At 35.0% G+C, this 12,160-nt stretch overlaps 1 protein-coding gene across 1 annotated transcript; it reads right to left on the bottom strand.

Moving 5' to 3' along the window:
• Positions 1-8,434: 8,434 nt before the first annotated feature.
• LOC11417702 (elongation factor-like GTPase 1) lies at positions 8,435-11,825 on the bottom strand. Its single transcript, XM_003609582.4, has one exon. The coding sequence runs from the start codon at positions 11,679-11,681 to the stop codon at positions 8,601-8,603; it is 3,081 nt and encodes a 1,026-aa protein (XP_003609630.1). The 5' UTR covers positions 11,682-11,825; the 3' UTR covers positions 8,435-8,600.
• Positions 11,826-12,160: the final 335 nt, after the last annotated feature.

The raw sequence follows: 12,160 nt of genomic DNA, 5'->3' as shown, positions 1-12,160 counted from the left end.
GGCAGGACTCCAATCTTCGACCGACATTCCCATTGTTCTTGTCAAAAGATTAAATTCTTGTTAGGCCGGTTTAAATGAAGGTATTGAAGTGTCAAGGAATGGACCTCATTCTTTTGACACTTGAATACCGTCATTTAAACCAAACCTAACAAGAATTTAATCTTTTGAATGAAACTATGGGAATGTCGGTCGAACATTGGAGTCGTGCCGTTTGGCAAGTTTGAATTTACCACATTCAAAGGTAACACAATTGTTGTAGTTTGAAGGTACAAACGTCCAACTACAACAATTGTCTTCCTCTGAATGGGGTAATTCAAACTTGTTAAACAGCAGGAATCCAGCATTCAATGAGCATTTTGAATGACGGTATTCAAGTGTCAAGGAATGCACCTCATTCTTTTGACAATTGAATATCCTCATTCAAGATGCTCATCGCATGCTGGAGTCCTGTTGTTTATCAAGTTTGAATTTACCCCATTCAGGGGTAAGATAATTGTTACAGTTGGAAGGTACATTCCGGAATGTAATGTAATGCAATGTAATGTGATAACATATATAGTTGAATATGCATAATACATGTTGTTTTGAATGGAACAATAATTATCTTATTCATTTACTTTTTGAATTTATTTATTCATTACGCAATTTTAATTAGTTGAATTCACGTTAGATTTAATTAGTTTTTATTCGAATACGCAATTATTCAAAACGCGACTTTAATCGAAATTATTCCAAATGCGATTTTATTCTAAGTACCATAATGTCAAACAAAATGAGCGCGACATAAAAATAAAACATAAAAAAAAATCCAAAATAATTAGGCATTAAAAGCCATTACATTCATTCTTCCTCGTCACACAAGTCGGGTTGCCCGCTAAAGTCCTTGGGGCACCTTGTTTTGGTTGAGGACCAAAATAGCATGTCCTCCCACTCCTCCTCAACCTCGACTGATTGTACACCGGCACCTTCGAACCCTTCTTTTTTTCGGAACCATCACAAACAATTATGTGTCATGTCATAGGTGATTTTTCTTTGTCCTTCTCATCACCCTGAACTTACCCTGATTATGATTCTGAGACATATCTACATTAAATAAAATGGCGATCAAAACCTAAACTAAGCAACAATGCCATAAAATCGTAAAATCAAAAACTAAACCAAAACCTAAACTATCATCAAAACCTACACCTAAACCTAAACAATTCTGCAACGATTCATCAAAACCTAAACCTAACAATTCAATAAAAGTTCTCTAACAATTCTAACCTAAACTATCCTAACATATCATGAAATCATAAAATCAATAAAACCTATATAATCAAAATTTTACAAAAAAAAAAAAAAAAAAACATTTTGACCACAAAACAACAATGCAATAGGATTCAAAAAACTTACTTGTTTTTGTGATTGAAATTGGCTTGGAATGGCTTGAAATTGCTGAAAATCGCACCTAGGAGATCAAAAAACGCAACAATGGAGGTTAACTACCGAGGAAAACCTCGACAGTTAACTGCAGCCGGTTTTTTAATTCCTCGGCAGTTCCGAAGGGGCAAAAACGTATTTTATTTGTGTGACTCAGCCTTATGAAATGTGTAAACAACAATTTTCCTCTTATTTTTGCAGTTTGATTCGGTTACGAGGTAAAAAGTTATTTCATTAAAACATTAAAATAATTAGGGTCGAGGGTACTCTTTAAGAATAAGGAATTTTTCTTAAAAAATGTTAAAGTTTTCAATTTCCAATGCACTTTATTGTACAAGCTTTTATAAATCGTTGTCATTTAAAGTCCTTAACTAGTGCCCCGGGAGCACTAGTTAACATTTCCCAAATAATTATGATTTCATTTCATTTAGATTATCTTTTTTAGATAGACGAGATGGCAAAGTCATCGTAAGCTCACACAAAGAAAGTGGAGATATTGGGGTTCGAACCCCTATCATGACGCCAGTTGAGCTAGGACTTATGTGACTGGTTTAGATTATTTTAAATCAAAAACAAAAGTGATTTAATTTAATGCGGTTTAAATTAGATTGGTTGTCGTTTATTCAAATTACAATTTAAAAAAAAATATATAATATATTCAATGTAAAGCATATTAAAAATTACTACTGCTAAATAAGATTGGCAAAGATAATACATAATATATGATAGGTTCGGATTCAAACCTTTATGTTTTTTACAACAATTTGTCAAAAAAATGCTTTTTACAAATAAAGAAAAAGATTGGTTTATGTTTTTCTTATAAAGACTGATTATGTTTGAAATAGATAAAAATAATAAAATTATACCTTGCATGAGTTGTTGTGTTTTCTTGCAGAACCTGAGAGAGATTTGTGCAAGTATTAAGTGTGTTAACCCGCGCAATGCACGGGTGATAGACTATTATTTTTCAATCTCAAATTGTTTTATTTTTTTATTTATCGATGAAAATTATTTATCCCGTGAATTTTTAAATATGTCCGCATCTTTTTTACCGCAATGATGATAAATACGTGTCTCATATTTTTTTTATGTTTATTAGTGATAAACATATGTCTCGTATTTTTATGCATAAAAGAAAAATATATTTATGAGTTTTATATCATCGTCGGTGAAGCGCCGCCCCGACTGTCCTCTCACAGTCTTGATGTAAGTTGATTCTGTTGTTGTCACTGGTATCATTCAACACCGCCAGTGGCGGAGGACTGTATAGGTCAAGGTGGGCCGCGGCCCACCCCAAAAAAAAGTCAATTTTTTTAGAGGAAAGTTACTAAAATATCTTTGGCTTGATTTGTTTTTTCACAACTGGCCCACCCAACCTCTTCACTTCCTCTGGTAGATAACTAAAATGTTCATTCTCTTCTCACTCTCTCAATTCTTTTCTCATTATCTTGTTTGTTGTTATTGTTTGTTGAGTAGGCGCTTAATTGAAAAGATCGTGTTTGGTTGTAACTAAGAGGAATAAAATTTACTTCATGATTGAACAACTTTGTGCTTAACGTTTATTACAACATAAATTTTATGTTTACTATATTAGAGTTAATTTGTTGGCCCACCCCAGATATATTTTCTGGCTCCGGCACTGAACACCGCCGTTGTTTTGTATTGCTCTGGCACCGACGCCTATGTGTTGGCAAACGAACCATACGCCTATTTAAATGCTTAGAAAATTCACATCGCGTTTATTCGCAATTCGTTTTCGCACCCCTACGTAGGTTCATTGGATTGTCTGCGTTAGTTGTGGTTTAGGGTTGTTAGGTTTTGCTTTTGTGGTTTAATGGGTCAGGTCCTTGCTCCTCAATCTTATATTTGCTTCTCTTTTAATTTAATTTTTACTTTGATTATATAAATGAAAAATATATCTCTACTATTTTTTTTTTATATTTATCACTGATTATTATTTTTTTGCTTTTTTTATGTATCAATCACAAATTTGTCCTTTTTTTCTAGATTTTCCTATGACAAATATCTCTCCCATATTTTTTTTTTATGTATAAATGACTAATATTTTAATAGTGATTTTTTCAGTGAAAAATATTGACTCATAATTTTTTATGTATCAATAATAAATATATGTCCTGTGATTTTTTTTTTGTTGATAAAAACTTCATAAAAATTTGTGATAAATACTTGTCCCATACTTTTTTTAAGTATGAGTTATAAATATTTTCCCGTTTTTGTAATACTCATGCGCATATATTTTCCCGTGTTTTATAAATATTTTTCCATATTTTTTATGTATTAATTGAAAATAATAGTCTCATGTTTTTTTTCCGATGATATATATTGTTTCATATTTTTGTGTATTAAGGGCAAATATTAACCATGTGCTTTTTTATACATATGAGAAAAATACTTGTTTTGTTTTTTTAATTTTTATCCGTGATGAATATTTGTCATGTATTTTTAAAGTAGTTGTAACACATATTTGTTTTGTATTTTTTTATATTTATCAGAGATAAATATTTATCTTTTTTTTTATGTATCAATAACAAATATGTCCAAAAAATTTTATATTTATTAGTGACACATATTTATCTCATGTTTTTGTATATATCAGTGATAAATATGTCCAATTGAAAATGGTTTTAATGACTTGTTTGTCTGTTTGAATGGTTTGCAAAGAGGAGGACATCTGACAATTGTTTTGCTAGAAACATTATTGAATGCCACGTGGATTGGCTCTTTTGAACATGCTCAAATGTATGTATAGGGGATGAAAAATATTTTGTTATTTAGTAGTGAAAAACAATTGACTTCAAATTTTTCTTATTTGTAAACCTGTTTTAGAATGTGAATTAAATTTTAATTAGTAATTTAAGTTTTGTCATTAAAAAATGATTTTAATGACTTGTTTGTATGTTTGAATGATTTGCAAAGAGGAGGACATGTGGCAATTGCTTTGCTAGAAACATTATTGAATGTCATGTGGATTGGCTCTTTTGAACATGCTCAAATGTATGTATAGGAGATGTTGGATTCCTTAACTTTAAGTGAATTCTTACAGGTTGATCATGATGAGATACTTTCGTTATATGTCTTTCAGTTTTTTGCTTTATATGCATTTCTATTATTTGCTTTTTAAAATTAATATTGTTCAACATGTCATATCTTAGTTGATGTTATAAAACTCACAACTGAAGAGTCTCTGATAGAAAAACAATCCACAGTTAGTTAATGTTACAATTGATGTTATAACCTCACAATTGATTCCCAAAAAAATAAAATTGATGTTGTATGTGTAACCTTGTTCATTGTTAAGTGGCATATGAAATAGTCATAAACATTGTCAATTGCACTGAACAACTGCATTATCTATATTTATAATATGTAATCTAATGTGTGTGGAATTGGATGCCTTGTTTAATCTGTTGCACTTAAGTGGATGAGAATGTTCAAAACTTCATGGTAGTCAGACTCAGTTTTTACCTCAACTCATTTTGCCTAGGTAAACTCTACTCGTAAAATCGTACGAGTTTGCCCGTGAGTCTCTTTTAGCTGTAGAAGTTTATGCCATAACTTCCCTTTCTCTGTTTTTAATTGTTGATTTTGTAGTGTATCAAATGATAATCTGACTTGCACCCAACAGTTAGCTTTAACGTGAAAATAAAAAAAGTGGACATGATAGTAGAGATACATTATGTTCATATAAATTGTATTAGATCCATTGTTGGAGTTCTAGGTTTCACTTCCTAGTTATCTTGTTCCTTGTTTACTGTCAATAGGAAAACCAACGGGCACTCACAGCCATATACAAATCCTAGTGCTCTGATTAGTGATTGCAAAAGAGAATTTCTCAGGTTCTTGAGCTCTCATGCACCTGTGATAAGCTTGTCTTCTCGACCCTAAAGTCATCATTCATCAAGACTGAGAATTTCATCAATCAAAGGCATATGATTGAGCAAGTTAAGGCCTTCTTTCTCTTTATTTGCTATCCAGAAATCAGACCAAATAGACTACTAAATTTGAGATTGTTACCATTAAACCAAAATCATGACTTTAAGACTTTAATGAGGGGCATAAAGGAGCTTTACAAAAATAAATAAATAAGCACTCGTGAAATATGGAACAAATCAAAAGGTAATTTTGAGTTACAACATCCTCGTATTAATACTTCTTTGAAAAATATTTGTTTTGTTGGATAGCGAAGTTGGCATTATCTTACATGTTTTTCTAATAGAGAACATATAATAACTAATATTTCTGTTGCATGTAAGGATGCCTTCATAGCCACGACCAACTCCAACAAGTGCAGGTGGTTGATAAAGAAGACTATTTTCTTGGATCTTCTCCAACCTAAAACTATATGGAAGAGAAGCAATTGGCATTCATAAAAGCTTGATTAGACCACATACTTCAGTAGATTGCATGAGTTAGTTACACTTTTTGCTAGAATGACCCATCTTCATAAAGCAGTAGACGGAGATGCAAAATGTTATGTGATAGCCTTACTTGTTTGGCACAGGACGAGCTGGGATGATGGAACTGATGGCCAACTGCAACTTAAACATGTACACTATGGCACTAAGTTAGGACGTAGCCTACCACTAGATGCAATCTTGCAGGAAACACTTCATGTAGTTTTTTGTCTGACAGAAACACTTCATGTATATTACAGTGCCACAATTGTGGTTATTTCATAATAATAAAAATCCATTTCTCTATTTGGTTAAAACACTTGCAAGTTCAAAACCAGTCTTTGGTTTCAATTTCTTGCTTTTTTTGAACTCAACTTCACTACTCAGCAACAGAAGGTCTTGAAATATTGTTAAAATCAAAAGTAGCCTTCACTGTAGCAATTTAGATGAAAAACCTGGGTAGGGGGCATGAGTGTGTATGCATGTAGCTCGTTAACACTAAGTTTACCCTCAATTACTTGGTTAAATTATAGGTTGCTCGTGTTGTAAGATACATTTTACTTCAAGGCATGTTGAAAACAAGCATTTGATGATATTTTGCATCTTCTACAGTTCTACTAATATATATACAACTTAGAGTTGTAATATTACCTTAAAATATCCACTTAATGAGTATTTCACAAATTTCCACTCTTCCAAATGAAAAATCATAATATTGGCTCTTAGAGTTATGAAAATCAACTCATGATGTTTTCACTCTAGAGCCTTGACTAGGATAAGATCAGAATTATTGTGAAATTTAATTAGGTATATTAAGACCAAAGTAATATTATATTTCTAAGTTTGAAGCTAACCATACAACAACAACCAAGCCTTATCCCACTAAGTGGGGTCGGCTTGAAGCTAACCATAATAAAATGAATGTGATGAGCACCCAATGATCATGTGAAACAGACATATAGCTCGAATAGACAAGTTACAGCGTACTTACAGGTAAAACCATGGTAAAATTTGCAGATACAGAGGCATTTGGGTTCATTCTATGATTCAACAATACAACTTGTAATAGAAGAGTATATATATGCTTTTACTCAATCTTGAATGTGTTGAAAAAATTCTTTCATTTCAAAAGTGAGAAAAGTAATTCCATACTTGCTAATATTAAGTACCTGGCTAAACCAACTCCCATAACAGTGGACATAGTCACATAGCATCAAATGTTTTACTGTGGAACATGATCCCAAACTCGGCAATCCCAACTATCATCTCATCAGCCAGATGGTCAACACATATAACTCTAAAGGCCAAGACAGTCAATTGCATGATCCTTCACAACAAGGTATACATCCATTCATCTATACCAATTAAAATGCTGCACTACAGTAACATCACAGCAAGAAATTCAGAATGATATGGGTGCTGTCTCTTTCAGAATGATGCCCCCTGCATCAGCAACACTTAGAATACCACACACCTATTTTGCAGTGTCTTACAGTACGCTGATCAAATTGCTTTATAATTTCTTAAAATAAAAGGTGGTAATTAGTAAGAATGATTTTCATTTCTTGTAGCAGTCACCCAGAAATACATTGTCTATCACTAATACAACAACAACAACAACCAAGCCTTATCCCACTACGTGGAGCTTGTCTATCACCAGTAACAACAAAAATTCAGAAACACACTATTCATAATACAATACCACCAGTCAAATTTGTCATTATATAAAAAACTTTCAAACACTATCATGTAATAAAACTATGTAAAATGTATTTTGAAATAGAATAACTAAGGTCTATATAAACTCTAAAAAATAAGTAAAGCAAGATTTAAAATAGAAATTTGCTTACCGAATGTGCAGGTGCTTCGAAATGCTCGCGCAAAGAACAGAGCCAGGAAATACACAGTCAGACATATAAAGAGCAAGGAACAGCCCCAAATAAGACCACCGAATACAACACCAATAGCTAAATTTAGTCATAATATAGGGGTGACTAATAACTGCCAATACAACTTGTTCCCAGAATTACATTTATTCATTCATTCTAATCACTATCCAGTACAAAGATTTGGGGTTGAAAAATTGTTTATCAACTGTTAAGGAGAAACTGTATAGCAGATATACATTAAAACAAAGTATGCTACATAAATTTATCAAATATTTTATGCCTGAAAAAACACGACTAGAATCAGCCTCTAATTTACATTTTTTAAGTGGTAAAACATGAAACGCTCAATGAATTTGGACATTTAAGTACTTATTTTGAATATACTCAGCACAATGGCTCCAGATTTTCTGTTTGCTTAAAATAAAAGATTTCGCCAGAGGTCATGGGTAATGAAAGAAGAAGAATTAAATGAAGTTCACAGAACAACAATCAGTGCTCGTCATGTTTTGTTTAAAGCACACTATAAACTAACCCCACAAAAGAAGTAATTCATTTGCCCCGAGCTTCTTAAGGATATCTTAAAACACTTACAACAGCAATTAACTTAGTCCCAATTCCAACAAAAAAAAACAAAAAATTGACTACAGGAGTGGCTGCTCTGGCAAAAAAAAGAACAAGCTATTATGGAAAGTTCATTTGCAAAATATATAATCATCACAAACTTGATTGTATGTGTCAAAATTTCATTGATAATATGTAAAAACAAACTCACTGAAAAAATTGTTCCTAATGATACTGTGTATGAGGTATATAAGTTACATTCAACAACTACATGTTCGCTACACAGCAAAGGACATATCAGTAATGAAAAATATCAAACTTTACGAGCGAGTGTCCTCTGCTTTGTTCCATGTTGTACTACCTTTTCCTCCACAGGAAGGCCCTTCCGCCGTCTGACTGCGTCAATCAATTTTCTTGCTGTATTTGGAAGAACGCTGGAACCATCTCCAAACTCTTCGATTTCCTCTTCTGTTTTAGGTACAAAGAAAGGATCCTCATGTAGTGCTTCCCAATGGCTAAGGGCAAGAAGTGCACTTGCGGCACCAGAAGTCCGACTTCTAAGCTCATCAGTAAAACCAAAACTCTCAGAAACAGGAACATATGCATGCACAGTGAATAAAGGGGAACCTTCCTGCATCTCTTCTTTCAAAATTCGAGCCCGTCTTCGGGAAAGTACACCATACATGGGACCCAAATATTCAGTAGTGGTATTCAACTCACAAAAGTACATTGCTTCCACAAGTCTTGGCTTATTCTTTAGCACAGCTTCCCTACAAGCATCTTTGACGGTTGCAATAACCTGCCCTGCAAAGATGCCATACTGATCGGATTGTTGGTGTGTTTCGGATTCATCATGATGCCCTGTAGATGGAGATATACGTGCCTCGATGACAAATGCCAAACCCCACATAGGTTCATCGCATAAAGGCCCAGCTGAAGTTGCTAGTTGGAACCCGGTTATAACATTACTCTCAAGACGCTCGGCATCCATATACAACACTTGGCTCTCATTTGAAGATGCCTCCGAAACCGAGTTACTGTTACCAGAATCAGCAACAAAACCCAACTTTTCAGATAGTTGAGAAGAACCACGTATTAGAACAGAGCTATCGGTACTTTCTGCTTTAATATCAGGAGTGAAAAGAACGTTAGGGCCGATGTAACTCGGTCCAAGAGCCCATATCCTTCTCAAAAGCTTTAACCACTTCAATCTACATTTCTCAGCATGGTCTTCATCATTCTCAATCCTACACAAAATGTCACTCTCAATTGCATCCATTATACGTTTTTTAATCACTTCAGCTGGATTCTCCTTTTCGAGAATATTTGTTCTCTGCATTTCCATACTTTTAACTGTATGCTCCGACTTAATTCCAATGATATCTCCAAGTAAATTGGCGCTTTCATCAAGCACCTTTGTGAGAGAAGGTAGAAGTTTCATCACCTGCACGCGTACAACGCATCTTCCATTGGGCGTCGTTTTCTCAACATAATCTAAGTTCTTGCTAAGAACTTTCAAATTTTGCAGCATGTTGGATACCTCTCCCTCAATGGTCTCTTTGTAGGATACAAGGGGTGGAGAGACTTCCAAGCTTACTTTTGCAAACCTATCCTTCAAATCCTTTATGCATCTCTCGAGATGAACTTCACCAGCTGCGGCAAGAACATGTTCTCCTCTAGCAGAAACCGTAACCTCAACAAACGGATCCGCTCGATTCAAAAGCCTCAAGCCTTTGAGCAGTGCACCCATATCTGCAGGGTCAGATGGCTCAATAGCAACCCTCAAAATTGGGGCAACTTGAAACGCCATACTCGAAAATGGCCAACAATTCCTAGTAGAAGAAAGTGTAGCACTTTTCAAAATATACTGCCCAAGTCCTCGGATCGCAACAACATCTCCTGCTTTTGCAGATTTCACTACTTTCAACCCTTGACCCATCATCAGATACATGGATTTCAATTCAGCCTCTTGAATGTGCTTTTGCATTGATTCCCCTTTCAAAGGATCATACAAAGCCGAAATCACAAAAACTCTCTGCCCAACAGACAAAACACCACTAAATATTCTAGCAAATGCCAAAAAACACTCATCAAATTCACCCTCACCTTCCTCGCCAAAACTCCCCTCCCCCGGTTGAAGAGGAGGAAGCATTTTAACAGGAAGAGCAAACATTTTTGCCACAAAGGCAACACAAGGCGCCTCATCCCTACAATCACACTCCACCACCGACTTCCTCACGAGCTCAGACTCTTCCACCACCCTCCTATCAACCCCATTCTCAGAACCAACCTTGCGCTCCGGAATCAGCCGTGATATCCGAGACTTCTGCCCTTCCACAGGATCCGGAAGACACTTCAATACCATAGACAAAATGGCATCTGAAAGAGGAAGCCAACGACTCATGACAGCTTGAAGCACAACCTTAGAATCCTTATTCTGCAACTCACGCGCCTGAATCTGCAAATTAAAAGACTTAATAACCTTCTCAACCATCCCTTTACCCCCACCAAGTGCTCCTTGATAAACCTGCCACAAAGGCTCCAACACAAACTGAACAAACATAGGCCTAGCCTTACTACCACTAATCCCTTTCTTTCCAACAATCATCTTCGTCTTCGGATTATAATACCATGGACCCCACAAAGCCCTCAGCAATGCACCCACACTAGCACTACCACCAAGCTTTGAAGCATAAATCTCAGCAAATTCATGAATCCCAAAACCCCAACCATCCAAAGCACAAGCAAACACGACATTCCCTTTCTGAGGCTGAAACTTGTCTTCAACATCGTCATAATCCTCCATAACTTCACCTCCAGCAGCAGTCCCACCGGCAAGAAGAGCATCCACATCAGATAAATATTTCTCCGAATTATAAGCACTCCAAATCCCATTAACCTCATGAACAATTCTCAAAAGACGTGTATAAGCTTCCAAAGGAGTGAGATTCAATTCAGTGATCAACCTATCCATCTTATTCAACACAAGACACGGTTCAAGCATTTCAGTCCAGCATTGACGAAGAACAGCATGAGTTTGAATATGAACACCTTCAACAGCATCAACAAGAAGAAGCGCACCATCAGAAAGACGCGCGGCGGTGGAAACTTCTCCGCAGAAATCGATATGACCAGGGGAATCTATGAGATTAACAGTATGGTGATTGTAGTGAAGCGAAATTGAAGAACTCTTCATTGTTATAGCTCGACGTTGTTCTTCATCGAGGTAATCCATGAAACGGACTTTACCGGCTACCTTTGGATGAACCATGCCGCCACTCGCCGCCGCGATAAGCTGGTCCGCGAGCGTTGTCTTGCCGTGGTCGACATGTGCCAAGATGCATATGTTGCGGATTTTTTTACGGTCGTTGTTATCGGAAGTTGATTCTTCCATTTGCGTGTTGAAACGACGGTGTTTTGGGCGGCGTTAGGGTTTTGGGTTGCGAAACTCCACCGTTTGCAGAGTCGGAGGAGACAATGGTTTAGGGTGTAATAATTTAGGAATTTATTTTTCGATCTAGACTTTATAAGGTTTGATGTGTTTGAATTTTACTACTGGTCATGTTAAAAAATAGGATGAAATTAAATTTTGTGTTTGAATTTTACTACTGGTCATAATTTTGACACATCTTGAATATAAAACGGTCGTAACTTTGACAATAATAAGAACATAAAATGATAATTACGTACAAAAAATAAACATAAAAACATTTGGAGGACGAAAAAATATTTCATTTTATTTTTTATAGATTAAAATCAATTTTCGCTATAATATTAGAGACGAAAAACTTATTTAACTCTAAATTAAATAATTAATTAATTGATGTGTCTTTGACATTAATTGATGTCAAAATGACTTAAAACTTATTTATC

This window comes from Medicago truncatula, chromosome 4 (assembly GCF_003473485.1).
Source record: "Medicago truncatula cultivar Jemalong A17 chromosome 4, MtrunA17r5.0-ANR, whole genome shotgun sequence".
In the NCBI taxonomy this organism is placed as follows: domain Eukaryota; kingdom Viridiplantae; phylum Streptophyta; class Magnoliopsida; order Fabales; family Fabaceae; genus Medicago; species Medicago truncatula.
This window is presented reverse-complemented; position numbering and strand designations above follow the sequence as displayed.

Coding starts and splice junctions, on each gene's coding strand:
- LOC11417702 (XM_003609582.4), bottom strand. CDS start 11,681: ATGGAAGAATCAACTTCCGATAACAACGACCGTAAAAAAATCCGCAAC.